Source organism: Solanum stenotomum, chromosome 12, assembly GCF_019186545.1.
Source record: "Solanum stenotomum isolate F172 chromosome 12, ASM1918654v1, whole genome shotgun sequence".
Taxonomy (NCBI): Eukaryota; Viridiplantae; Streptophyta; class Magnoliopsida; order Solanales; family Solanaceae; genus Solanum; species Solanum stenotomum.
The window spans coordinates 31,843,991-31,870,199 of NC_064293.1; the positions used below are offsets into that span (position 1 = coordinate 31,843,991).

The window sequence follows — 26,209 nt, forward strand, 5'->3', positions numbered from 1 at the left end:
AAGCTGGAGCTTCTACCAAAGAATGGTCGAAAGTTTGCCAAAAAGGCCAGATAGAAGTAAATATTTTTAATTCTCTTATTCTCTCACTTCTACGACTGTGATTTTTGTATTCCAGTGTTGCTTCTTAGCAAGGGCAGAAGATAAGTGAGTTGCTTCTCAACGGACTTTTGTGGCAATTCTATCTTTGCTGCATTAGCATGTGTCTTCTTCAGCTGCATCTTCCTCAAAAGATGAAGTAGGTAACTCATTATATAATTACATGTCACACTATGTATTAAACTTTTCAAATAGTTGATAAACAAAGAAGTGTCATAATGGGGCTCACTGTTTTTTCCCCAAAAGTTTTCCATTGAACTAGTTTTCATTGCATTTAACCTTCTAACTTTATAATGTACCTTTACTTTATCTTTTTTCCATTTTTATCAAGTATTGATCTAAAACAAATTGGACGAAGAAGATTCTATGGCATTTTCCATGTGACGGTACAATAAGAAATCAATGTAAAACTTGTGCAACTTTGAAAAAAGAGTAAAAGAAAACGGTTTTCCTCTGATAGCAACTGTAGAGACATAACATATAAGATCCCCAATAAGTGTAGTTTGTAAAAAGTCTATCATTAATACTATTGAAGAATTCTACTTCTCCCTACTTATGCCGTTTGTATATACTCCCTCCCTCTAGTCCAAATTAAGTCCATTGTTGGAATTCTTTTCATAGTTCAGAATAAGTGAATTGTTGGGACTTTTTTTCTCCATATTTACCCATCATTTAGGGAGGTTCTTAACTACTTTACATTTTCTAGGAGAATAGTTTGGGAATAATCAAAAGGGTAATAGTGGAAAGTAGTTTTTGATTTATGTCCTTCAATATTTTTCTTAAGAGGTGTGCCGTACGCCCATACCCCAACAATTCACTTAATATGAATTAGAGGGAGTATTGTCCTATCCAGCCAAATGACTTTGCAAAAGGTATGCTTTTGAATTTTGGATGTTGATATAAAGACACAGCAAAAGAGAATTAATTATGGCATAGTATTGCTTGAAAAGTCTGGATTTTTATTCAAGTAGAGAAGAGAAAATAAGCTACTACTACAAATTACTGCAAATATTTCCTTCTGTGAACAGACAAAACACAACGAAAACATGCCAAGTTTTATTTACTATTCTAGTGATATGACATTAATCTTGAGCAGATGACAAAAGCACTCTGCTTAATCATCAGTATTTGTAATGGAACAAAACACCTAGCACTGAGGAAAACATGCCAACTTTATTTACTATAACTTCTACTAAGGCATGAATCTGTGGTGCAGGTGGTAGAAGCATTCTGTTCAATCGTCAGAGTTTTGGCGACGGTGGCGATTCCTACGACGTTGTTTCTTCTCCTCGTCCTCGTCCTCGTCCTCATCCTCCTCAGAGTCATCATCACCCTGCCGATTTATAAGATCAAATCAATGGAAGCTGAATAAAACTCTAGATAAGTGAGCTGAGAGCACAAAAGTGAGTTACATTCCATTTTAGTTACGCTATTCATTCAAAAATAAGGAAGAGTAGTCAGGTACTTACATATTTCTTGCGACCATAGCCTTCATCATCATCGTCACACCTTCCATAGCTGGGTTTTCTGTAGTCCTCTTCCTCAGACCTTCCATAACTAGGCCTCTCAAATGATGTCCCGTACCCTTCACCCTCTGTTGTCTCGTAGTTTGAACGCCCATAACTAGTTGATTTCCCTCCATACCCACTGTCCTCTTCCTCTCCATAGTTTGTCTTCTTCCCATATCCACTAGAGCTGTATTCCGAGCTTTCCTCCTCGTACTCACTTTTTTTTCGATATCCTGATCCATATTCATCAGAGTCTGTTTTTCGTCCATAACCAGAGTTCTCTTCATACTCACTTTTTCTTCCATACCCTGATTCATACTCAGAGTCGGCCTTTCTGCGTCCGTAACCAGAACCGTATTCTGTGTTTTCCTCCTCGTCCTCACTTTTCCTTCTCTGCCTTGATCCATACTCATCATCGTCATTTTTCCTTCCATAACCTGATCCGTAATCAGAACTTGGCTCATTGTATTCCAAGCTCTCGTCATTATACTTCCCCTTCCGTCCATACCCGGATTCATCATACTCACTTTCTCCACCATAACCTCCTCCGCTAGGACGATTCATCCCAGGCTTACGACGAGTGTTCTCATCCCCATCCCCATCCCTAGATGGGCGGGAACGGGAGGGACGAGTCTTGGGCTTGGAATAGCTCTGGTACTCATTATCAAGAGCTTCATCACCATAGGCAGAGGGTTCGGCAGAGGAAGTGTAATGGGGACGATCATAGTCGAAATCATCAGACTCAGAAGACGTCAGAAGATAGCAAGTCTCCTCCGATGGTGGAATTGGACGGCCATATGTCAATTCGATATCGTATCCACCACCATAGGGTGTCTGATCATACTCATCGAATTCAGGGACATCGTCACTGTGATGGTGGCCTTTCGGGTAGTAAGACATGGTCAGGTTTGTGGTAATTCCCTCTGAAAGTTTAATTTCCTGTTTGATTAGAAAAGTGAAGAAGCTGGAAATGGTCACAAGAAATATGAACAGTTAGTTAGTTAAAACAAAACATAAAAAGGGGGAAAGACGGTTAAGTCGTTGGATTGGGAAACAAGGTTGTTATTTGTTAAGGATCCGCACTACACGGCAGCTTGCTAAATAAACTCATTGTCAAGATTATTTATGTTATGTTATGTACCGCAATCATTCCGTGGAGTTATTTTGTCCGTTCACTTTTACTTATCCATCATATTCAAAATATACATTATTTTTGTGTGTTAGTTAACTATAGCCAATTTTCAATGCATTTGTCAAAGTATTGAATCTAACATATATAGTAAAGTTAGCGTTCTATATATTTCTCCTTGAGGGGTATACTAAATTAATACTGGACAAGTAAAAATAAATTCCTTGAGGGGTATACCAAATTGCATCGGTCGACTCGGTTCGGTTCGGTTTTACGTATTATCGGTTATATTTATCGGTTTTTGATTTTTAAATGCGCTAAATTAATAATCAAATCAGTAAGATATTTTTTATCTGTTTTTATCCTTAACGATTTGGTTTTTGGTTTAACCAATAAGAATATATTTACAAAACAATTATATGACTTTTTTAAAAAAAATTGACGCGACTAGATAATAATGTAACTTTATAAATGCTCATAAAATAGAAACAATAATAACATGAAAAAAACTACACAAGTATAACACAGAGAAATGTGATTCTTACTTTAGGTTTTGATATTTTGTATAATGTGAAGTTGTTAACCCAAAGTCACTGTAAAGTATGAATTGAAGGTTAAATGGCAAAGACACTAACTAGTAAGGTATTGAAATTAATATTTAATATTTATGTAGGTAAAAGTAGTAAATTACTACATTCTTAATGGGTTATCGATTTGCCCAATAGCCCAATATTAAAAATTAATACCAAACTAATTTTTTTTAATAAAACTATTAGAAACCCGTTAACCCAATAACCAAATAGCAATAAACCAATAACATTTTTTTTAGATTTATCGGTCGATTCAATTTTTGCCCAATCCTTAAATACTGGAAAAAAATGGATAGAGAGTGCATTACAAAATCCTGCTATTACTAGGATATAGCATCTTTGATTATTTTATGACCCAACAAAGTAAGAAATTAGTAATGTAATTTTTTAATTTTATTCCATCATAAATTAACTTATATGTAAAATCTGATATAAGCGTAAATATTTACCTTATACAATTGAGTCATAGATCAGCCTTCCCAAAAAAATTGTGGAGCCATAATCATCTCTCTTACCACTGACAGATTGCCACATGTAGATATGGCAATCTGTCCATATCTTGTTTCTCTTTCCTTTTGCAACAGTCCATCACTCTCCACCATTAATGGAATCCTTGTGAAAACCATTCAATTAAGTAATTGACACCTAAATGGCAAAGATTGCAGCAGCTCATACATCATGTTCATCTTCATTCCACAACAATTTGGTACCTAAATTCAATAAACGAGGAATACTCTTCTTCTCCCAGGCAAAAAAATGGAGGTCACAGCCATTGATCGTGAAATCTCAGATGACAAATAATGCTACAACTTACACTTGCAGAATTAACACTGATATTCCTCTCTATGAAATTCCCAGGGTACTAAATTTTTGAATTCTCCTTTTATCTTAAATTGAGTCGTCTAATTTCTCACATTTTCAATTTTCTTCAACGACAAAAAATGAGTGTTAATGATATAATTACTATATTAGTTAAGTGACCGATCGAGAAATCAACTAGTCAATTTTATTAGCCAATTGTATAATCTATATCATGTATTGCGTTCGCAGGCTTCGTTTGATGGATATCTGGAGAATAAGCCCAGAGTTTTCAAGGCCATTTTCCCTGACAAAAGAAGAAGCCAGCAACTCAATGAGGTATTATTCATCATTGGTTAACGGAACAATATGTGTTTCTCCTTAAATGGTTTTGGGCAATACTCAACTCATGAGCTAAATTTTAGGGTTAGAATTAGACCACAATCCATTTTCTTCACTCGATGTTTTTTGTTTGTTTTTGTGCACCAATATGTCAATCGTCAATTGTATATTCATCCTAACATCAGTAGTTATAAAGCTGTTGATGAACAAAATATCTGGTGGGAAAACAAAGATATAGAGGTAATTAACAAGTAGTTCTCCTTCCATAGTTACTTGTGCAATTCAGCTACTGAGTTCATCCTGTTTCTTTGCATCTATAAGGTAATTTTGTTAGACACTCTATCACTTTATGCGTGGAATCTGACTGATCTTATATCTCGAGAGCTATCCTCTGATTAGACGGTGATGAATGCCTCACTTTGAAGTTTGATCTGAATGTACACTCTATTTTGAAAACACGAATGACTTAGAGAAATATGTCTTAGTTTGACAGCACTTCCGAATAAAGTTCCTTTTTCCTCTTTTATAGTGTCAAGAGATTGAATGATTGGTGTTCTCTATTCAGTCTGTTACTGCTTTTCATTATTAACACATGCATTGTTATTATATATTATGATTGACTACTAGTTCCATGCAGGAAGAGTGGAGAATTCACATGCTACCCATAGAGTTCCTTTTGATCACCGTCTTGCCAGTTATTGATATGAGATTGAGATGTAAAACCAAAGGAGTCGAGTACCCACCGGGGGTCCCTCATAATGTTTCTAAGGTTCTTGAACTCGACATAGTAAGTGACAAACCAAATCTCCTTAATCATATATACATTTGTTGTCTTTGTAATGGAATGATGTGGAGTTGACGCCACATAAATATGCAGATAAGATGGGAGCTTCAGGGGTTGGATGATGTGCTGAAGCCATCTGAGTTCTCACTTGGTGTAAAAGGCTCTCTTTACCCCGATAGAAATGGACCACGGACCAGGCTGAAAGGTCAACTACAGATGAGTATTAGCTTTGTTCTTCCACCCGTCCTAGCTTTGGTCCCTGAAGCTGTTCGTAGAGATGTTGCAGAGTCGGTTAGATACTGAACCTAATCTCTCTTTCGAAGGAGTTTAACAAAGACTAATCTTCTGCAATTTTGAACAGGTGCTAAGGGGACTACTGCAGAACATGAAGAGTAAAGTAAACGGTAGCTTGCTTTCAGACTACGCCGAATTCATGAGGGAAATGCAGAACAACTTATTAGTCTGAACAGTAACTGAGGTGCATGGTGATTTACACCAGTAGTAAGTATTCAATGGTATTCAAGAATGAAGAAATTTTGTTTATACTTTTTGACTTGAAAAAAAAAATAAAAATCTTTGGAGATGCGGGGGATCGAACCCCGTGCCTCTCGCATGCAAAGCGAGCGCTCTACCATTTGAGCTACATCCCCTTTGGTAACTTCATCAGAGAACATTAATTTACATCTTCAAATTCAACAATGTAAAGAATACATTAGATAACTGGGTACAAAAATCAGAAGTTGCTTATTGGTAATTAGCAAGAAGAAAAGAATGAAATTAGCAACTTAAATTCCCTGTGTATTTTGATTGAAATTAGTACTGAAGAGGAAGCCCTCCAAAGTGAGATTGAGATTGGGGATGAACACATCATCATTGAGCATCACACTCAAATCATCATTACTACTACTAGCTTGATTCTTCATTAAATTCTTCTTCAAAACTTGCATAGCAGCCATAAATTCCTCAAGTTCTGGTAACCCTAAATTCTCCAAACACACATCTTCCCACCAATTACCCGAATTGAACCCATCATCTTCGCCTTTTTCAAATCGATGAATAACAGAGTCGACAGAAGGATTTCCCAAGGAAAAGAGTTTACCGGCAGGAGATTCAACAATGACGGCGACTTGAGCACCAGATAATGCACTTAGTTCACTGGCTTTCTTAAAGAGACCTGCTCGACGCTTTGAGAATGTCGCCTGTAAGCTATTCTTATTAGCAATCTTCTCTATTGGAATCTTCTGCCGTCCCCTGCTTCTTTTCTTCGCCGCCTGATTCTCCATTATTTCTCTCTTATTGCTAATGGGACTTGCCTGAGAAGAAAAGACAATTACTACTACTTATATAATAACTTCATTAGTTTCTATATTCCGATCATGTAAGGGAAAACTTACTATACAAGGAACGGAACGGAACGGAGTATATATTTGGTAACTTCTAAAATTTAGAGATACAATTAAATTTTAATATAATTTTTAAATATTTTAAGGTATTCATCTGTAATTTATAATATTTTTTAAAAAAAGTAATACATGTTTTGTAAAACTTGTGAATAATACACAAGAATGTAAAGTAAGATAGATAGAATGAATAATATCAAATTTTGTCAGTATAACAAAACTTATAACCAATCAAACAATACATGAACGTTTTATTAATCTGACTGGACTTTAGAGTTATGTAATTTAGTAAAATAGGTAGAATGAATATTGACAAGTTTTTTTTAATAAAATAAAACTTGTAACAAATCAAATTATACATAAATGTTTGTTATCAATTCGATATAACTTGATCAATCCGACATAACTTGTGAACAAAATGATATTGTCCTTAATTATTGTCTCGTGGAAAATTTGTCGCCTAATATGTGATTTTCAATTGTGAATATCTCTAATTAAACTATTCTCTATTCAACAAGGTGTTTACAACTTACAAAAAGGAGTAACGGTCTTTTTTTATCCCTCTGCGAGTATATTAATAAAATATGTGGTTCTGGTCTGTTTATAAAGAAAATAAGGTACCCGCAAATATTAGACTACTAATTTAATGACACATCAGTAATTAATTATGTAAACAGTTGATAATTCTTTGAATTGGTGACGATTTACGAGAAGAAGAATCAAAACTGCACCTTCAAGTAATTGAAGGTTAAAAGTCGAATGTACTTCTGCATATATTGAAGGATAATCAGATTTTGTCCTTTTTTATTTTGATGATCGTAGTGTCCGATTCAACTTTCGTATACCTCGACTAATTCTGCGGGATACATGTCACCTTCCACCAACAACAGGTAGCAAAAAACTCTGTCCACTAAGATTAGGACAGATGAAAGAATCACCTAGTGTGTTTTTTTGTCTAAGTTTTGAAATCGAGACCTCATGATTCTCAACCACTACAAGGTAGTGGCCACACCCTTGGTGCCAGAATTTGTCAACATTTTAAGGAATGAAAAATGCAAATTTCCCACAACAAAATAAAAACAAAATAAGGTAAGAGCCAAGAGTTTATTTCTTCATCTGATCATCAACTAAACAACATGGTAATACAGTAAAATCTCCAATAAGGTTGTGATCAACGGTAATCATGTTGCTGCCTAAGGCGATGAATTGATGAGCAACGGGAAGAGTAAGTACAACGATCATTTCAACCGAAAAAATGGGGTAATCAAAATGTTTTCATTCAAAAGCATAATCACACAAGTACCCGGGGATTGTGCCAATAGAGATGGCATATTATTGAGCCAAAATCACTGTTTCTTTTTCTTTATCAACATTGAGACGATTAAAGAAAAAACTAGTGCTCATATACACCATTGAATAAAAGAATATGAATTGGTGATGCAAATCCAAATGTAGGACTGTCTCACAGGCCATCGCTGCATCCCAAGTCGTTCTTGCTGTGTATGTACATGTCATTCAAAGACTCGCAGGACTTGATCTTCTTGTGTTGCGGTAAATGGAACTTTGGCTCTCTTGGCATGGTAGGATTCTTTGCTGACCTAATGCAGACCACCAAATTTCCTATTTAGAAAAAATGCTCGTCTAAAAAGCTTGTAGTTAAAGTAAAGTTGGAAATTTGCTACTACCTTCTAGGAATGAAAGGCCTGTCAAAGTAGGGCATTGGTTGAGCTTTCGGAACAAGTTCCTTTCTCAGCCTCCTAATTTCTTCTTCCTCAGCCATCTAGAGAAGGTAAATAATACAAGATATAAATAAGAATGAAGTGCAAAATTGCATTCATGCATTTCATCCCAAAAATTTGCTAGGCTTATTACCTTCTGTAGTCTCTCTCTTTCCATTTTGTATTGTTCAATATAGCTCAGTTTTTCTGCTACCTGATACAAATGCACTTTCATTGGTTATTTCTGTACTATGCAAGCATTTCACTGGAAGAAATTTGTTTGGGTCCTCTTATTGGTGCACTTTCTTAGGGAATCTATTTACACAAGACATACATTTACATGTTCCGTATGAAATATTCTTGACAAAACAAAATTTGAGATAATATTCATAGCAGCATTTTGCACGAAACTAAAGCCTACCTCTCATGAAGATATATTAATCTAGGTTAATGAATGACCAAAGTTAATAAAGAATAAAAAAAGTTTACCTGATGGTCAAACTCAAAACGTTCAACAGCCCTAATGTCACTGTGCAGCACCAGATCAACTGGCCTTGTGATCTCTTTTACCGGAGGCTTTGACAAACACTGAACAGTTGAAAATGGAGTAATTCAGTTTTGTTTTCATTGGCTGACAATCCCAAGTGCAAAAGATATGTGCGTAGTGAGAGAGGTAATAATAACATGCACTTGGCTGACGTATAATCCCAAGTGCAAAAGATATGTGTGTAGTGAGAGGTAATAACATGAACTTCCTACATCCTTTTACTTTAATTTCTCTTTTATTTTGGTTCAGAAAACTCCAGTCAGCAAAATATTAGATCAAAAAGATGCATTTCCTTTTAAGTTCTGGGCATAGTAACAAGATAACCTTGTAGATCAATGCATTCACATATAAAGTACTTATTAGAAATGACTACAGTGAAAAAGCTTATGCTACCTCTGGCTCATCTGTTGTCCATGGAAGGCCTTGTGCAATTGGTATCCTCTGTTTCTCCTCTTCCTCCACCATTTGTTGCACTTTCTTAACAAATTCTTGCTCCTTGCTTTTTCCCCTTTCCTGCAGCAGCAATAGCCAAACTAAGCAACTCCTCAAGTAAATTGGTAAATGATTAATTGGATTTAACATGACACCCTAAATTGAAAAGGCTGATATATATGCGGTTCAACAATGAAAGGACACAATTAATTGGTGGATTCAAAGAATAGGAAACTATACAAATAAAAACCACCTAGTGATCAGAGAATAATGACCATTATGAATGTCAACAACAAAGGGAGTTTAAAGACCAATATTCTGATTTTCTTGTAGCCACAAAATTCAATCCATCTTTCATAGTCCAGTCTTCGGAAACAGTCTCTCTTCCTCCACGAGGTAGAGGTAAGGTTTGCATACACTCTACCCTCCCCTCCCCAGACTCCACTTTGTGGGATTGCATTGTGTATGGTGTTATTTCTATTTAAATAATTATTTGTCGAAATAGCACATCCTCAACCAGATATAATGCTACTGCATATTTGGTCATATTTGCACAACAAGCAACCAAGTAGGTAATGCTAGAGCAACCAAACACAGAACTCACAAACCTCAGTTATAAGTTTGAAGGGCTTCTGGGAGGTCGGTTTGCGATGCCTTCTCTTCCAGCTTCTTCTAGGAAACGTGCCTATTGATTCAGCACTCTGCAGCATTACAAATGAAAATAAATCAATAGAGGCCAACACAAATTGCTATTGTCTAACAGTGATGGATTATAAATTCTTACATCGCGTCTGCTTCTTTGACCACCACCTGAAGTCCTGCTTGAAATACTGAAGCTTCAAATAGCAAAAATAAGTAAAAAAATTCATCAGCACCCAAATGAGGGACAAAAGAACAACAGCAAGCAAAAGTTACATTCCATGTAAACAAATAGGACTCTACTATATGAATCTACCATATACAAGCTCAGATAAAGCAGGGTTGAAAATCAGCTTAAGACTAGTTGATATATAGTGAATCCTTATACTATTGGAAAGTGAAACAGAAAAGAAAACGAATCAGTGGTGTTTCGAGTACTAACCATCCATGGCTGCTATCCAATGAGGAGGCACGACGCGAATCCAAGCCTAAACTCTCGGAGGTGAGGAAAAAATCTGGTGGACAAAACGAAGAAGAAGATACCTGTGTCTCAGGAATCACGGGGTGCTGTAAGCCAGGCAATGCCCATTGTTGTTCCTTACTAGACTCTTCTTCCTTTTCATCTTTTTCCCCTTTCTCCTCACACTCATTTTTTTTGGGTGTTGAGAGAAGCTTCTCAAAAGCCTTAACAAGATTTAACACTTTCCCAGAACTAGTTTCAGGTACACTTTGTCTTGCTTCTTCCAACAACCTCTCCCTCCCCCTCTTTATAGTCCCAACAACACTCATTCCACCCGAACCCACGCCTTCCTTTGATGTTTCCGCCAATTCAACTAATTCACTTTCAGAAATTGAAACAGGAATTGTTGCCTCCTGGTTGTGCCTGACTGGCAAATCACCAAGACACCCAGTAACAATCTGAACGTTCGGAATCAAGGACTCGTCATCGCGATCCAACTTCTCTACTTCATTCTCCTCCTCCTGTTCATTTCCACCACGATTCTTGAAGAACTCCTCTTGAGAAGCCCTGAGAGTCTCATAAGCAACACAAAGACACTTCTTTTTCTCAGCACCAACCTTATTACACTTACAAACCATTGCAGCGTTCACATCATCTCTATTAGACTTCTTCTTCTTGGCGATAACAAACTTCCTCTGACGAATTTTGTTTTTGGGTGAAGGCGAAGTCAATTGACTTGTATTAGGGTTTCTGGAAACTGACTTTTGGGTTTTCATCGACGATTTGGGCATCATTGGTGATTTACAAGATTTTGAAAAACCCGGACTGTTTTCGACATTGGGGTTCAAATTTTCGGTATTCTTGGAGCATTTCTTAGGCGTAAGCCTAGTAGATTTGCAGTTGGAATCCATCAGTCACTGGGGAAAAGCAATGTGATTATCGCCGGAAAGTTGATCGGAGTTTGGGTTTTGTGGTATTGCTGATTGGCTAGGGTTTTCTGGTTCTTGCATTCATCAATCGACGAGAAAAAGAAGTACACGTTGAGCTTTAGACGCTCTTCTGCTTTGTAACGGCTAGTTTTTTTGGAATTTATTATTTTTCTTAAAAAAACATTGGATTCGTTTTTTTAGATCATAATAATCAGTTTGCAAATTGGACCGTTAAATTTAACTTGTGATGGGAAGGTTGTCCCAAAACAAAATGATTTTATTTTAAGAGACACAAATTATGATTAACTTATATACTAATAATAATTAACCATTGTCAAGTAATTAAGGTTTATTTAAGGCTTCATAATGGTCCGTCCGTTAAACTTGTCAAGACAATATTTAGAAACTTGAACTAAGTCATATTTTAATTAAGGCATAATACAAATTTGGCATCAGTTCACATTTATGTCCTCCAACTTTTTGTGTATATAAATAAACACTTAAATTTGTATAAAATTGAACAAATAGACACGTGTTCCATGTGTCAATTTGAGTCCAACGTGTATTATGAGACATACAACTTTTATGTCTACTTGTTTAATTTTATACAAATTGAAGTGTATTAATGCTCACCCAAAGTTGAAGGGCATAATGTGAAATGAGACCAAATTAAAAAAACACATTTATATATTATGTGTTTAATTAAACATCTTAATTCCTGATAAAGTATTCCAACTAGATATTTTACATGCAAATTTTGAAACGAAAACATTGTGTGTCCTCTTTTTTATATTAGATAATTAAATTAACCGCATAAAATGTCATTTCCTTTAATTATATACACTTCAACCTTGAGTAAAAAGAGAGGAAGAAATAACAGGAAACCATGCTTAAAGCACACATGCTAGAATAACTTGCACCAAAAACTCAAACCAGTTTTAGGTAGACACTTTGCAGATTTGCAGTACAGTACAACAAAGGTAAACAAGTTTTGTCAAGCTACATATGGACATTTTTAAATACTAGCTGTAACTAAGACATCCAGATAAACTTTAGGTAACACTAACTTGCTGCTACTATAAGCAACAAAGTTTCCCCTTGATACCTACAAAACGGAGTTCGTTGACTTCATTCAGCAAAAAATGTGAGAGTAAGGAACAATATATACAAGTTTGCTTCATCTCATATTTCATCTTTTATATCTTCGAAAGGCCATTGTAGGACCGCGAGCACTGCCTTTCAAGGCTCTCGCTGACCATGAGCTCTTCTTCACAGAGCTCCACGTACCCCAGCTACTTTCTTTATGTGACTGTTCTTGCTCCCCCTTAATGGTCTCACTGTGTTGTTCCCAGAGATTTACTCCTCCATTTTCTGCAAATGACATTAACACCTGGTTATGAAATTCAACACCCAATGAATTCATAATACAGTTATGAGTTATGACCAATCATCAAGGAGTAAACAGAAAACATCGTCTCACACCTATATGAACAGGATGAGTTTGTTTTCCGTAGTTCATCTCTACAAACAGTCAAATTATAATGACTCAAACAGAAAGGAAAAGTAACTTGGATATAATGAAATCTCCTCCAGCTAACTCCACTACATAACCAGTGCAATAACAATGATAATTACCTATAGCTGGGCCATTAGTTTTCTTCTCAACAGCATTAAGCACTGGATTTGATTTGTTTGTAGCAGGACCTTCACTGGGCTGAGCAGAAAGTCCTGCTACAGAGTCTGAATTACCATTTTTGACAAGGCGAACTTCATGAATTGACGGTAAAGCTATCTGCAAGAAGATGCAGTTTATTATTCCAAGTTGTCGCAAGAAGGCCTCTGCAATTAATTGAACATAAAAATAGCACTGAACTGTAATTAACTAGACTTCCTCAAATTTGGGTTCGAAATTCCCAATTCGTGACATCCACTCAGACAGGATGTAAATTCGATTTCACTCAGCCCAAGCAACTCCAGTGATCCATCTTCCTTACAAAATGGAGTTATCTCAATGTGACTTATAAGAAAAAACTGGAGATAATCCTAGTTTAATAACTTTTTTAGGTCATGTGGCATAAACTTCTATACACATGAGTCATCTTACATGTCATTTATGCTCAGCTTCAATGAGGATTCTTCTCCACACATTGATTCTTTTATGGTGCACCTTAAAGCTAATCATTTGTCCTTCATGAAAGAGAGTTGTCGCTTATTTCTTACAAAACATCATAAAGATATTGTATTCCAGAACTGTTTTCTCCTTATATTAGCATCTCTAATTGTTAAGCTTGAATACAAATCTCAAAATGACATTCAAGACAAATTTTACACTGGTGACTTGACAACTCTACTTTTTGTGCCTAAAACTCTTCCTTTGAATTTTATATAGAAATTCAAGAGAAGTAATTGCAAGAACATCATGATACAAACTATAGCCGAACCTACCTCTTGCACTTGATCATGCTGCATAGCTTGATCTGCATTAACCAAAAAGAATTCAGCCACTAGAGTTCTTCCATATTTTTATTTTTATTGATAACCAGAGTTCTTTCATATTAAAGAATGCAAGACTGTAACCATGGTAAAAGAAGCGGTTAACCCAAATTAATATTTTAAAAACTAGAAGGAAGAAGAATAGCATCTAAAACTCCTTCCCCTGAAAAGTGGAGGACAGCTGAATCATTAAAAAAACAAACAACCTGGAACAATTTCAGCCTCCATATCACTTTGTTGTCCTGGTTTTCCACATAACGTGCTTTTTTCATTCACCTGCTCTTGTTTATTCGTATCTCTACCCTTATCTTCTTCCCGCAATTTCTTCCAGTGCAGCTACATGTGAGACACTACTTTGTCAACAGAAATGAGACTATGCAGAAGAATTAAAACATTTGTTCAAGTCTGATCACTCACAAGTCCTTTTGGTTGGCCAACCACCTCTTGATATTCAGTTTTGCTTTGTTGCTGCTTCCAGTTCCTCTGCAAAGTCTATCATATTAGTTTTCGATACATGAATCAGAAGCAAAAGCAAGAAGTACTTCTCGGTATCTCACTACTCACACGTCCCATTGGTCTGCCATCAGTCTCACCATTAACATGCCACTTTGAGTGCAATTTACCAGCTCTTCTTCCACCATTAGCCTGCACTTCCTTCCAGTTTCGCAGCAAAAATTTTCCGCTCAAATATAACATACCATGGAAACAACAGTTGGCATATCTACTTCTTAAAAAAAAAATTGAGAACTAAAAAGAGAGGCAAATATCTGCATCTTATAATTAACTTACAAGTCCCTCTGCTTCAGAAGCTGCATTCTTATAAATTTTGACCATCTCTCGCAACCATTGCCTTTTTGCATATTGTTTCCGGGCACTTCTACTCGGGCCCTGAGAGAAAGAATCAACACCTGAGCACTACAAGATCTTTAGGCAAATCTTCCGAAGGAAAATTGAAAAATACGACCAACAATGAAATATAATGGAAACTATTTGTAACAAAGCTAACTGGTCATATGATTAAACAGAGTATTACTTGTGAAATACCCCTACAAATTTCTCTCCTCAAGAAGATCGATAGTGAAATATATTGGAAACTATTTGTAACAAAGCTAACTGGTCATATGATTAAAGAGAGTATTACTTGTGAAATACCCCTACAAATTTCACTCCTCAAGAAGCTAAATTCAGATCTCTGATTCACAAATGGAAGTCTGACATAATATGTTTACAGGAAACGAAAGTAGAAGACTGGTCAACTACACTTATTCATCATATATGGGGCAATAGGTGGGCTGATTGGACTGAGTTAAAACCCAGTGGCACAAGGAGAGGGATGACAGTATTGTGGGACAAGTGACAATGTACAGATATCCACCAAGGCTCTTATTCTATCTCATGTATGCCAGAATCTCTTCAAGAGGATTTTAGTTGGTGTTTCACCTGATATATGGGCCTCACACCAATCCTGAGAGAGAAATATCATAGCATGAAATAGGTATAAGGGGATTATGGCGGACCATTGGATCTTGGGGGGTGACTTTAACGTATGCAGATATGAAAACAAAAGGCTACATTATACAAGGAGAACTAAAGTCATGAGAGATTTCTCAGCATTAATCCAAGATCTGGTTTTGATTGATCTGCCATTACAGGATGCCACTTTCACTTGGGTTAGAGATGAAGCACACAAACGAGCCTCCAGAATTGATGGAATCTTGTTCTCGTCTGAATGGGATGATAGATTTAACTTAATTAAGCAGGTAGCTCCCCCGATAGTTTTATCAAGTCACAGACCTTTGATGCCAGAGAGTGGTGATTGGGAGACGGGCCATTCTTGTTTTAAATTCGAAAACATGTGGCTAAAGGCTGAGGGCTTCCTTGATAAAGCAAAGGAATGGTGGCAAAGTTACACAATTAATGGCAGTCCCGACTTCATACTTGTTCAATAGCAGAAGAATCTCAAAAGGGACATCACAAACTGGAATAAAGAGGTATATGGCAAGGTAGAAAGTAAATTAGGAGCATTCTAGTTGAACTCTCTGTGTTGGAACAGAGGGGGCTAGGCGACTGGCTCTAAAACTGCAAATCAGCACCTGGTCAAAGCTGTGGAAACCTCATGGAGGCAAAAGTCAAGATGTTTATTGTTGAAAGGAGGCAGGAACACATACTTCCAGAAGATGGCCAATTCTCACAGGAGGAGCAACTGTATTGACAAGCTCAGAGTAGGTGATGCAATTATTGAAGATACAGACTATCAAAAGGGAAAACCTACCCTTTGGGGTGGCCCAGTGGTTTGGGCTTGGGACTTTCATGTCGGAGGTCTCAAGTTCGACCCCTGGGCCTGATGGGTATACTATGGCATTCTATCAGAAGACTTGGGAGTTTATCAAAGTTGACATAATGAATGCCCTCAATCACTTTCATCAACATTGCCACATGATTAGGTGGACAAATGCATCTTTCATAACTCTAGTGCCTAAGAAGAAAGAAGTGACTGAACTAAGAGATTACAGGCCAATTAGTCTAACTGGCAGCGTATACCAAATTGCAGCCAAAGTCCTTGCTGAAAGACTCAAAACTGTCATGAGGAAACTAGTCTCTAACCATTAAAGTGCCTTCATAAAAAATAGCCAGATCACTGATGCTGCACTCATAATGAAGTGCTGGATTGGAAGCTAAAAAGTGGAGAACCAGGAATAATTTGTAAACTAGACATTGAGAAAGCTTTCAACCAACTGAACTGGCCATATCTCATTGCTTTGCTAAGAAGAATGGGATTTGGAGAGGTGGATCAGATAGATCAAATTCAGCATCATGGCAGTGAAATACTCCATCCTCATTAACAGGAGTCCAGTGGGATTCTTCTCTCCTTAGAAAGGCCTACGGAAAAGTGATCCACCATCACCATTTCTCTTCATACTTCCATGGACGGTCTTAGCAGACTGTTGCACTGGCTTAATGGATTTGATGTGGGAAGAAGTCCAGGGAATTCAGTCAATATCTCCCACCTACCGTATGCCGATGATACACTATTATTCTGTGGGGTGACACAAATCAGGTGCTCTACCTAAACATCACTCTGCTCACTTTTGAGGCTCCATCGGGACTACACATCAACTTGCTCAAACGTGTTAATGAGGTACCCAACCTAGGTGATCTAGCAGAAATCATTTGTTGTAACACTGGACTGGATCCTTCCCAACCACTCTATTTGGGGCTACCACTAGGTGCAAAATTCAAAGTTGTAGACTCCTGGAATGGAGTGGTTGAGAGTTTGAAAGGAAACTAGCCTCATGGTAGTTGCAGTATCTTTCAATGGATGGAAGGCTCACACTTATTAATAGTACACTAGATAGCATCCCAACATACCTGATGTCATCATTCCCTATTCTAAATAAGGTCCTAAAGCAATTAGACAAAATCAGAAGGGACTTCTTGTGGCAGGGAAACAAGGGTCACAACTACCACCTGGTTAAGTGGTCTAAATGCACTATGCCTAAGCTACAGGGTGGTCTAGGTATCAAAGATTTGACTACACATAACAAGAGCTTACTAGTGAAATGGCCATGGAGATAAGCACAAGAAGGCCAACCACTATGGAAAGAGATAATCAAAGCCTAGCATGGAATTCACAGTCACCACTACGCTTTCCAGAGCTCCACATGGAGTTGGACCTTGGACACATATGCAAACTCTGGGATGAATTCAATCAGGACACATACTTGGTTCCTGGCAGTGGGGCACACATCAAATTATGGGAGGAAAAGTGGCTTGGGAATAGTATGCTAAAGGAGAATTATCCAAGCCTCTATCGAATCTCATGTGATCCGACCTCTACCATATTCCTATATAGAGAAAACAATGCTTGAAGCATCCAATTCAGAAGGAATTTGCATGACTAGGAGTTTGAAGATCTACTGAGCCTCTTGTCAAGACTAGAAACCTGTCAAGTGAATGCCCAGAATGTGGACCAGTTGAAGTGGGGAAGCTCCAAGGAAGGGAACTATTCTGTCAAAGCAGGTTACTCCTCATTAGTCTCACAGAATGTGATTCTGCAGAGCTGGCCATGGAAGCTAATCTGGAGAACCAATTACCCCCTAAAATCATATGTTTTTGTTGAATTGCACTATGGTAAGCATGCCTCACACATGAGAACTTAAGGAAAAGAAAACTCCAAATTATTAATAAATGCTACATGTGTCATAATACTATAGTATAGAGACCAACAATCATTTGTTTCTACACGGCACAGTTGCTATAGATTTATTCTTTTTTTTGATAAAAAAAATAGTTGAAAAGAAAGATGTGGGGAAAATGATTGTTGAAAATTTCCACAGTTGCTACAGATTTATGGAGTATGGTCTTCTCTATTTTTGGACTAATTGGGTCATGCCTCAGAATACTAAGGAAGCCTTTGAAAATTGGCGCACGTGGAAAGTTGATAGAGCCATCAGGAAGATTTGGAGAATGATCCCTGCTAGCATTTTTTGGGTTTTGTGGACAGAAAGAAATAGGAGATGTTTTGATGGTGCATCAACTCCCAATCAATCTATTAAGGTTAGGTGCTTAATGTTTCTGTCTAACTGGCACAATTTGTTGCCTGTAGATTTTCATGACAACTTTTTGCTCTCTGTTAGCTCCCTGATTCTAGAGTAGACTGCTTATGCTATGGAGCTATCTCAGTTTAATATTTGGATGCAATATCTTTTGTAATTTTGCATCTTCTTGGCCATCAATGAAACAACTAACTTCATCAAAAAAGCTATACTAGCCAACAGATCTGACAATGCACTATAGCATTTGATCATGTCAGGTGACTTTATGATAAGAACAAGTGTCACTTTTAAGTAATACTTCTAATACAGTGCAGTTGCAGTATTAATCTACACAGTTTCACACAATTTTCTGAAATAGCTCCACCAACTGTAGGATTATCTGTTGTCAATTTCTCACAGAAATGTATGAGAAAAGTTGTAGAAAAGGACCTTTTTAACTTTCTCAGGCTTGGTGGTTGCCTCTACATTCTCCACACCCCTCTCTTGAATCTCATTACTTCTATAGAAAACAGAAAAAATGTTCAGTAGCGACCAAGATATTGGACATCTCTGCATGCATAAAAACAGAACAGGGTGCACTTGCAAATGCCTAAGTCGTCACAAGAGAAGTAACTTTAAATATAAATTTTCCTGGATCTTGCACTTTACATTAATAAGATTGAACTTGTCAAGCAACCGTAAAAAAAATATCAGATGAGGGACAAATTACTTGGAATTATTATGAAGAAGATAAATTCAAGATTTTCACCAGCAGAAGATGGACAAAGATAAACTTGGGCAACTTACAAGATGCACGACAAGGAAAGATGGGGTATTCAGGCTCTCATGCAACAGGGCTCTAATGTTGTATTAGTTCCTATTAATTTGGAATTCACGTTCAAACACCAAAATCCATACTCTGTACAAGGAGTGAGCAACACTTAAATGACACACAAAACAATCAAAATACATGAGCAAGGAAACACTCATCGAAATGGAGACAAGCAACACCTTCAATTTTGTTATTGATACTAAAATGGTAGCAGTGGAAAGGAATAAACCCTCAACTAAGTGGTATTGCGGGAAGAAATATACCCTCTAAGTAATGACCACAGTAAGGATTTCAAACAAATATACCAAGAAAATGGGGAGAAACTCTGGCCAAATAAAGAAATAATAATCTAAAATAAACTGTAATCATGCAAGAATGAGATTGAAACTTCCAATAGTCGTACTTCTTCATGCCTGAAATACTTTCATTAACCTTGCTACTTTCAGCACTTCCTTTGATATTATCCACATCTTTGCTATCCGGATCAGCTACCTTCTTTCGCTTGCAGTGACTCTTCTTGCTTGTCAGACCTTGTTGAGATTTCTTGGTCTGCTCATCAACCTTCTCAGCAACTTCAGAACAATGTTTCTTTTTCCTGTGAAGTAAAAAGATTCAAGAAGTCAATTGTGAGCCTTACAAAACCAATGTATGGGCAAATCAGAATCCCCAACCAAGTGATCAAGAAATTACTTCGAGCCAGGAAGTGTTTGTGATGCCTTCCTTTTCTCGGAGATAATATTACAACCCAATGAATTTTCCAGACATGAACTTGAAACTTTTGTTGGATCTGCCCCTTCCTCATCTTCACTCTCATAACCTCCAGATTCATTGTCAAACTCTTTATTCGCCAACAGTAAGTGTCCCGTGTTTACAGGTTGCTTCTCAACAATTCTGATATTCTCAACTATACTTGGTGCATCATTTCCTTCATTGGCCAAAACACCTCCTTTCTTCTTCACACTAACATATGAGTTTCGAGAATATAATTTTTATGAATAGAATTAACAGTAATAATAAGAAGAAGAACAATTTTTAAAAAAATGACAAAGCTGCAATTTAGCAAACCTGACTATACATTTATCCTTCAAGATACAAGTTGATTCAAAAGGAGGCAAGAGAAAACCGTCCATCTGCACGTATATGACAGGAAGTGAGCCACTTAACAATGTAGTGTCATAGAAATGTTAATTTGCAGCAACAGAGCAGCCAGAGAAAGACCTCCATCTCCAAGTTCAATCAACAATGTCACTAACCAAGCACCAAAGGCTGTGGCTACTGGATAGCGGTCAATGAAATAACATGGGAAACCATAATTTCATACCAATCAGAAAACAAAGAACGTAGGTGATTTCTCCATTTGCCTAAGCCTCAGTGGAAAAATTAGCAACTAGTTAAAGAATGTAGCTGTTAGATAGTTTGTAATATATAAAGGTCTTAAATTGAACACACAAGTGTATGTAAAAGAACATGACTATTCTGAAAAATCATCTCTTTTTAGTTCTATAAATACAAGGACTCTCGAAGTAGCTTAAGAGAAATCTGCAGGTATAAACATGGGCTTTACTGTATGAAACTCCTTGTATTTTTCCTAATATGTATACGGACAAAGTCATTTCTTCTTCGATAATGTTTCCTATTTTTCTAACAGTAGCTACTCAGTGAAAGTGCACGCAAGCTCAGTGAACCACTCTATTTCAACTAGTACAAAATACTGAAACCACAAATCATAAAGCAGCAAAAAGGAATCAACTAAAAAAACCCAAAATTGAAGTTAGAGAACATACAGAGAGGAGAAGGCCATGAGGACAAGAGCTATGGAGTTGAAAAGTGCGGAGAATATGAGCGGAGAGATCAGAGATAGTTTTGTTTAGCAATTGGGGTTTGAGAAGAAACCAACTGCACCTCAGACCCTCTGATTTCTGTAAATCAGTGAGAATGTTCGGGTCCTCGAACGTCAATCGAAGCCTTACGCGCTCCATAGATAAGGTTTCTTCGGTTACACAATTGCAGGTTTTGGGATTCCGGCATCAAACTCCTCCTGTGGCCTAAGTAGAGTGAACTTCACCTCGAGATTGTTAAATTTATTTGTCTTCAGTAGCAGCATATCAGTGCCATTTGGCAGTGTGTAAAACAATAATGATGAATGTGACATTAGTAATATTGATATTAGATAAGTATTAATTATATTTTTATTATTAGCTATATAGACAAATATACCTCGAACTATCATAAATGATATGCAGATATCATTCGTCATATTTTTGGGACATTGGTGCCTCTTTCGTCCAAAAATTAAAGCATATATGCTCTTCACTCTAACGGAAGACTAAATATGGACACGTGGCGCAATCTTACCCATCGAACCGATGTCGAGACGATAGATAAGCTTATGACACGTGTATGTCCGTTAGTATAAAGAGTATATATACTCTAGTTTTTGAACGTCAGGGGCACCAATATCCCAAAAGTATGACGGAGAGTATATGCATACCATTTAAGATTGTTCGGGGTATATTTGTCATTTTTCCCTTTAATATATCAAAATAATATTGTTAGGGTTTTTCATGGTTATGATTAAAAAATCAAATTGCACCGTAATTTGAACTAAATCGATTTAAAAATTGATATTTGGTGTGGTTTGATTAGGTTTGGTTTTAAATTTTAAAAATCGATACTATTTGGATTCAATTTTACTAAAAAAACGCAAAAATTATCAAATCGAACAAAAAAATTATATATAAAAATTTTATAATAATTTAATATATTATTCATAAATAAAATATAAATATTTTGTTAAATTTAAATTAACTAAGTTTTTAACTTTACTATTTTCTGAAGTCCAACACTTAAATTTTAGCTCAACTATTAAAACTCTAAGGGGTCGTTTGGTTTGAATATAAGTTATGCTGGGATTAGTTATACTGGATTAGTTATCCCGACCTTATTTCTTATTGATTGTTTGGTTTGTTGTATTGAAAATAATAATCATTACATACTTTCTAAAAGTAAGTGGTTTGATTACAAAAATACCCTCACATTTAGCTTTTTATATATATATTTTTTGGTAGAGTTTTAGTTAAAACCAAATTTAACTATTCAATCCATCCAACATAGAAAATCCACCAATAACCCATTTTAAAAATCCAACCTATCCACATAATCCTTCCATTCTTTTCTTCCTTATCTTCGGTCTTTTTACATATGAGAAATCAAGATTGCTTGAAAATAGAGCAGGAAGACAATTGCACCTTTTGAATATATGGAAGCATTCATGATAATGGTGATCGACACGGCCATTTTTTATTTTCTTTTGGAACTTTTAAGACAAAAGGTGAACAAGTGGCACTCAATTAAATAAAAAGAGAGTGAGAAAGAAACCGTCTAAAGCTAGCAAGTTGTATTACACAAATTAGACAAGTTTTATTTTTATTACTCTCTGCTTTGCCATAAAATTAAAATACATAACAAATTTATCATTAGAAAAAATAGGCATTTTAAGAAGTTAATTAAAATCTAGCTATCATTTCTTCATCCAAAGATAAAGAAACATTGCATATAACTTTAAGAACAACTAGTACTACAAATATAGAGTATATGAAAACGGTGGATAGTGTAGTGTCCGTTACGATACTTGACAAGTTAGTTAATAGCAAATGTGATTTACTATTGTTTAATTGGACATTTGGACTACAAAAGCCTAGCTAGTTGTAATGAAATTAGATGAATATTTTGATTATATATACTACACTTCTTTTTCTGATGCTTTGTTGTTGTGTGAAATTAAGATATGGAGAGAAGAATGGAACTGCCTTCTCATCTCAACCAGGAAATTGTTGCCAATGCAGAAGATCCTGAAATTGAAGGGTAGTTTTGCCATTTAATAAATTTATCCCATTGTGATGGGATTATTATACCACTTTTTTGGAGGGATAACTTATCCTGGTACTATTTATTAATCTCAGGATAAGTTATCCCAAACTTCCCAACCAAACACTGAATTAAGTGTCACTAAATATTTATCCTAGACTATTTGTGTTTATCCTTCACACCAAACGACCCCTAAGTTTAAGTCTATCAAAATCCATTACTTTAGTCTTTGTCTACCCTACCTCTACCTCACATTAGATAGTCACGTTTTTTCTTAATTGCATCACTTTGTTTATGTAATAATAACTCTAGTATTATTTAATTGAATCCACAATAGCTTTTTCAGTGGATTGTTCATGTACTAGTTATTTTTGTCTATCAAAATGTGTATACCCTCAATAAATTTATACCTTTCAAATCGAAAAAACCAACCAAATCGCGACGGTTATTTTTTTGTTTGGTTTGATTTGATTTTAGAAATTTAAAAACCGATCAATATTGATTTGTTTTGATTTTAATCAATAACCAATCCAAACCAAACCATTAACACCCCTATGTATTGCATGATTCTAAAATGAATTACTATATTTATAAAAATATCATCCACAAGAATGTGGAGTGTATTAAGATTAGATTATTTCAAGCGAAAGCACCCAAATTATCGTAATTAGATTGAGCTGGAACATCCTTCTTATATATTTTATTGTGATCATTTATCACTCATTACATTCTATTAAAAATTGCCTGAAGGATTATAATGAAATGTGGAAAATACACAAAAGTTAATGTATGTAAATATATTTTTTGTCAAAAATATATTTTAAATAAGTACATTTGTTTAATTACATTTTGTATTTAGTTACTTAATTTGTAAGATGATTTAGCTAATATTAGAGCATGTTTTGTGTTTAGCCATTAATTCGAAAGTGCTTTTGAGGAAAATCATTTTTTTTAGCTTTTGAAAAGTAATTTTTGCAACTACTAGTTAAAAGAAAATTGTAGGTAAACACTTTACCCTCTCAATTTTAAATTTGTGAATTTAAATGATTGGTGTTCTAAATCAATAATTCATATATATTCAATGAATCTTTAAAACAAATATAAGTTTGAATCAACGTTATTAAGTTTAATCAAATTCATAATCGATAATATAGCTTTGAACATGACTCCTTCCAACATAGCAAATATATTGTTTTAGCTCGAACGATGTCTATGAAAACTATCCTTCTTTTCAATAAATGTGTTAAAAGTATATTTATACTAATTATTGTCGAAAAGGAATAAAACACGCAAAATATTCTAGATCCACACCTAAATATATAACCTCAACAAACTCACTAAGCGTTTGACTCATTGGCCTTAAGAAATTATCAAACATATTATGGCGTGATGAGCAAATATAAATGAAAGGGATAAGGTACAAGTACCCCCTAAATAATAAGCGAACTTTCAGAGACACACATCAATTAAACTATCTATTACTTTCTGAACTATTTTAAAAAAAATTTGTACACCTTTTGGCTTTCGTGACTCCATGTTATTGAGGCACGTGAGAGATATTTGAAAACATGGATGGATACATTTGCTATTTTAGAAAATATTGACAAAAGCAGCAGACAAAGAAATAATACGAACCAACATGAATGGTAATGAAATGGTTGAGATTTGTCCAATAAATTTTAATCAAGAAATTTTAAATTTAACTTTTTAAAAATAAAAGAATTCTTGTTAGAAATGCCAGCTCTAAAAATTAACATTACAGTATACTATTTTAAATTTAATCATATCTTAATATAAATATCAAATATTAAATAAAATAATAATAATATGAGTTTGAACTAAGATTCTTCTATTAAGTAAAAAAATCTTTAATTTCTAAACTTTATAGTACCAAACTGACAACAAGTCAACAACTAAGCAACTTGAAATCAAAGTTAGATGAAGATAATTTAGTTCGAATCATTAGAGCATGTGGCCTCTTAAGAAAGTTCAAACTTAAGATCTCTAATTGATTAAATTATTTTATTTGTATCAACAAGTTTGGCAATGACAATAAATTTTTTTAAAAAATTATACAATTGGGAATGAAGAGAAGAATAAAAGTTTATATATATATATATATATATATATATTCAATTTGTGTAATACCAATTTTTTTTAAAATAAAGATATATTATATAATACACATTATATATGCTTGAAAATTGTGTTCATTTATTTTAGGGAAAAAAGTCTAAAATATATCCAAACTTTGACCGAAATTGCTGTAACAATCTCAAACTTTGGGCAAGACCTATTACCCTCATGCACTATTTAATAGTGTATACAAGTGTCCAGCTGGATAAGTTACTATTTATAATGATACAATTTTTATGATGTCCACGTGGACACCTAGATATATTTAAAATACACTATTAAATAGTTCAGAGGGGGTAATAAGTTCTGCCCAAAGTTTGGAATTGTTACACTAATTTCAGTCAAAGTTTGGATATATTTCAAACTTTTTTTCCCTTTATTTTATCATCTCACTATGTATATATTAAATCAAAGAATATTCATTATTATTATTATAGGAGTAGTAATATAGTGTACTTATTGTTTAATTTTGGGAAAAAGGTCTGATATACCCCTCAACTTTGTCATTTAGAGCTGATATACCCCTCGTTATAAAAGTGGCTCATATATACCCCTATTGTTATACAAATGACTCACATATACCCATTTCCTCTAACGGAAGTGAAAAAAATAATTTTAGTTTAAATTTTTTAATTATTTTTAAAAAATATAATCCTATATGGGTATATTTAATCTTCCTCAAACATATATTATTATTTTTAACTTTTTTTTGTTTCAATGACTAATTTAGATTTATTATTTTGATGGTCAAATTTATTTAAGTTTTGTTAATATTCTTGTAAAATTTATTATAGATGACCCAATTTTTTTCTTCAAATACAAAAACTAAATTATATCCGAAAAAAATAGTTTTAAATTTTTTTCTTTACACTAAGGAATGAAAGAAAAAATAAAATAAGAATAAGAAACTCAAATAATGATAATCAAAAAGTCACAAAAAATAATTATGTCCGAAAAAAATTAAAATATACCTT

At 35.1% G+C, this 26,209-nt stretch overlaps 5 protein-coding genes and 1 non-coding gene across 8 annotated transcripts; 1 reads left to right on the plus strand and 5 right to left on the minus strand.

Annotated features, from left to right (window-relative positions):
* Positions 1-1,318: 1,318 nt before the first annotated feature.
* On the minus strand, positions 1,319-2,769 carry LOC125847072 (uncharacterized protein At5g39570-like). Its single transcript, XM_049526780.1, has 2 exons — positions 1,566-2,769; positions 1,319-1,429 (listed from the first exon to the last, which is right to left on the minus strand). The coding sequence occupies exons 1-2, from the start codon at positions 2,502-2,504 to the stop codon at positions 1,331-1,333; spliced, it is 1,038 nt and encodes a 345-aa protein (XP_049382737.1). The 5' UTR covers positions 2,505-2,769; the 3' UTR covers positions 1,319-1,330.
* Positions 2,770-3,890: 1,121 nt separating this feature from the next.
* Positions 3,891-6,004, plus strand: LOC125847075 (uncharacterized). Its single transcript, XM_049526784.1, has 5 exons — positions 3,891-4,182; positions 4,374-4,460; positions 5,101-5,250; positions 5,341-5,538; positions 5,609-6,004. Exons 1-5 carry the CDS (start codon positions 3,973-3,975, stop codon positions 5,711-5,713), a joined length of 750 nt encoding a protein of 249 aa, XP_049382741.1. The 5' UTR covers positions 3,891-3,972; the 3' UTR covers positions 5,714-6,004.
* On the minus strand, positions 5,825-5,897 carry TRNAA-UGC (transfer RNA alanine (anticodon UGC)). The gene has a single exon. It is a non-coding gene; the product is annotated as a tRNA-Ala (tRNA).
* Positions 6,005-6,013: 9 nt separating the features above from the next.
* On the minus strand, positions 6,014-6,535 carry LOC125847077 (agamous-like MADS-box protein AGL62). The gene has a single exon (XM_049526786.1). It carries the CDS (start codon positions 6,528-6,530, stop codon positions 6,033-6,035), a length of 498 nt encoding a protein of 165 aa, XP_049382743.1. The 5' UTR covers positions 6,531-6,535; the 3' UTR covers positions 6,014-6,032.
* Positions 6,536-7,850: 1,315 nt separating this feature from the next.
* On the minus strand, positions 7,851-11,494 carry LOC125847064 (uncharacterized). The gene is made up of 8 exons (XM_049526769.1): positions 10,426-11,494; positions 10,129-10,180; positions 9,953-10,045; positions 9,306-9,425; positions 8,855-8,953; positions 8,520-8,579; positions 8,333-8,427; positions 7,851-8,245 (listed from the first exon to the last, which is right to left on the minus strand). The coding sequence occupies exons 1-8, from the start codon at positions 11,352-11,354 to the stop codon at positions 8,110-8,112; spliced, it is 1,584 nt and encodes a 527-aa protein (XP_049382726.1). The 5' UTR covers positions 11,355-11,494; the 3' UTR covers positions 7,851-8,109.
* An 814-nt stretch (positions 11,495-12,308) lies between these two features.
* On the minus strand, positions 12,309-21,329 carry LOC125847065 (coilin-like). 3 transcript variants are annotated; one of them, XM_049526772.1, is made up of 12 exons: positions 21,017-21,329; positions 20,298-20,362; positions 19,923-20,192; positions 19,636-19,827; positions 18,851-18,917; positions 14,655-14,753; positions 14,430-14,519; positions 14,283-14,348; positions 14,072-14,201; positions 13,818-13,849; positions 13,008-13,164; positions 12,309-12,743 (listed from the first exon to the last, which is right to left on the minus strand). In XM_049526772.1, exons 1-12 carry the CDS (start codon positions 21,209-21,211, stop codon positions 12,562-12,564), a joined length of 1,545 nt encoding a protein of 514 aa, XP_049382729.1. In that variant the 5' UTR covers positions 21,212-21,329; the 3' UTR covers positions 12,309-12,561. The 3 variants fall into 3 exon arrangements, with proteins under 3 accessions (XP_049382729.1, XP_049382730.1, XP_049382728.1); XM_049526773.1 differs by having other exon boundaries at positions 14,430-14,510; positions 18,851-18,920; positions 21,017-21,328; XM_049526771.1 differs by having other exon boundaries at positions 18,851-18,920; positions 21,017-21,328.
* Positions 21,330-26,209: the final 4,880 nt, after the last annotated feature.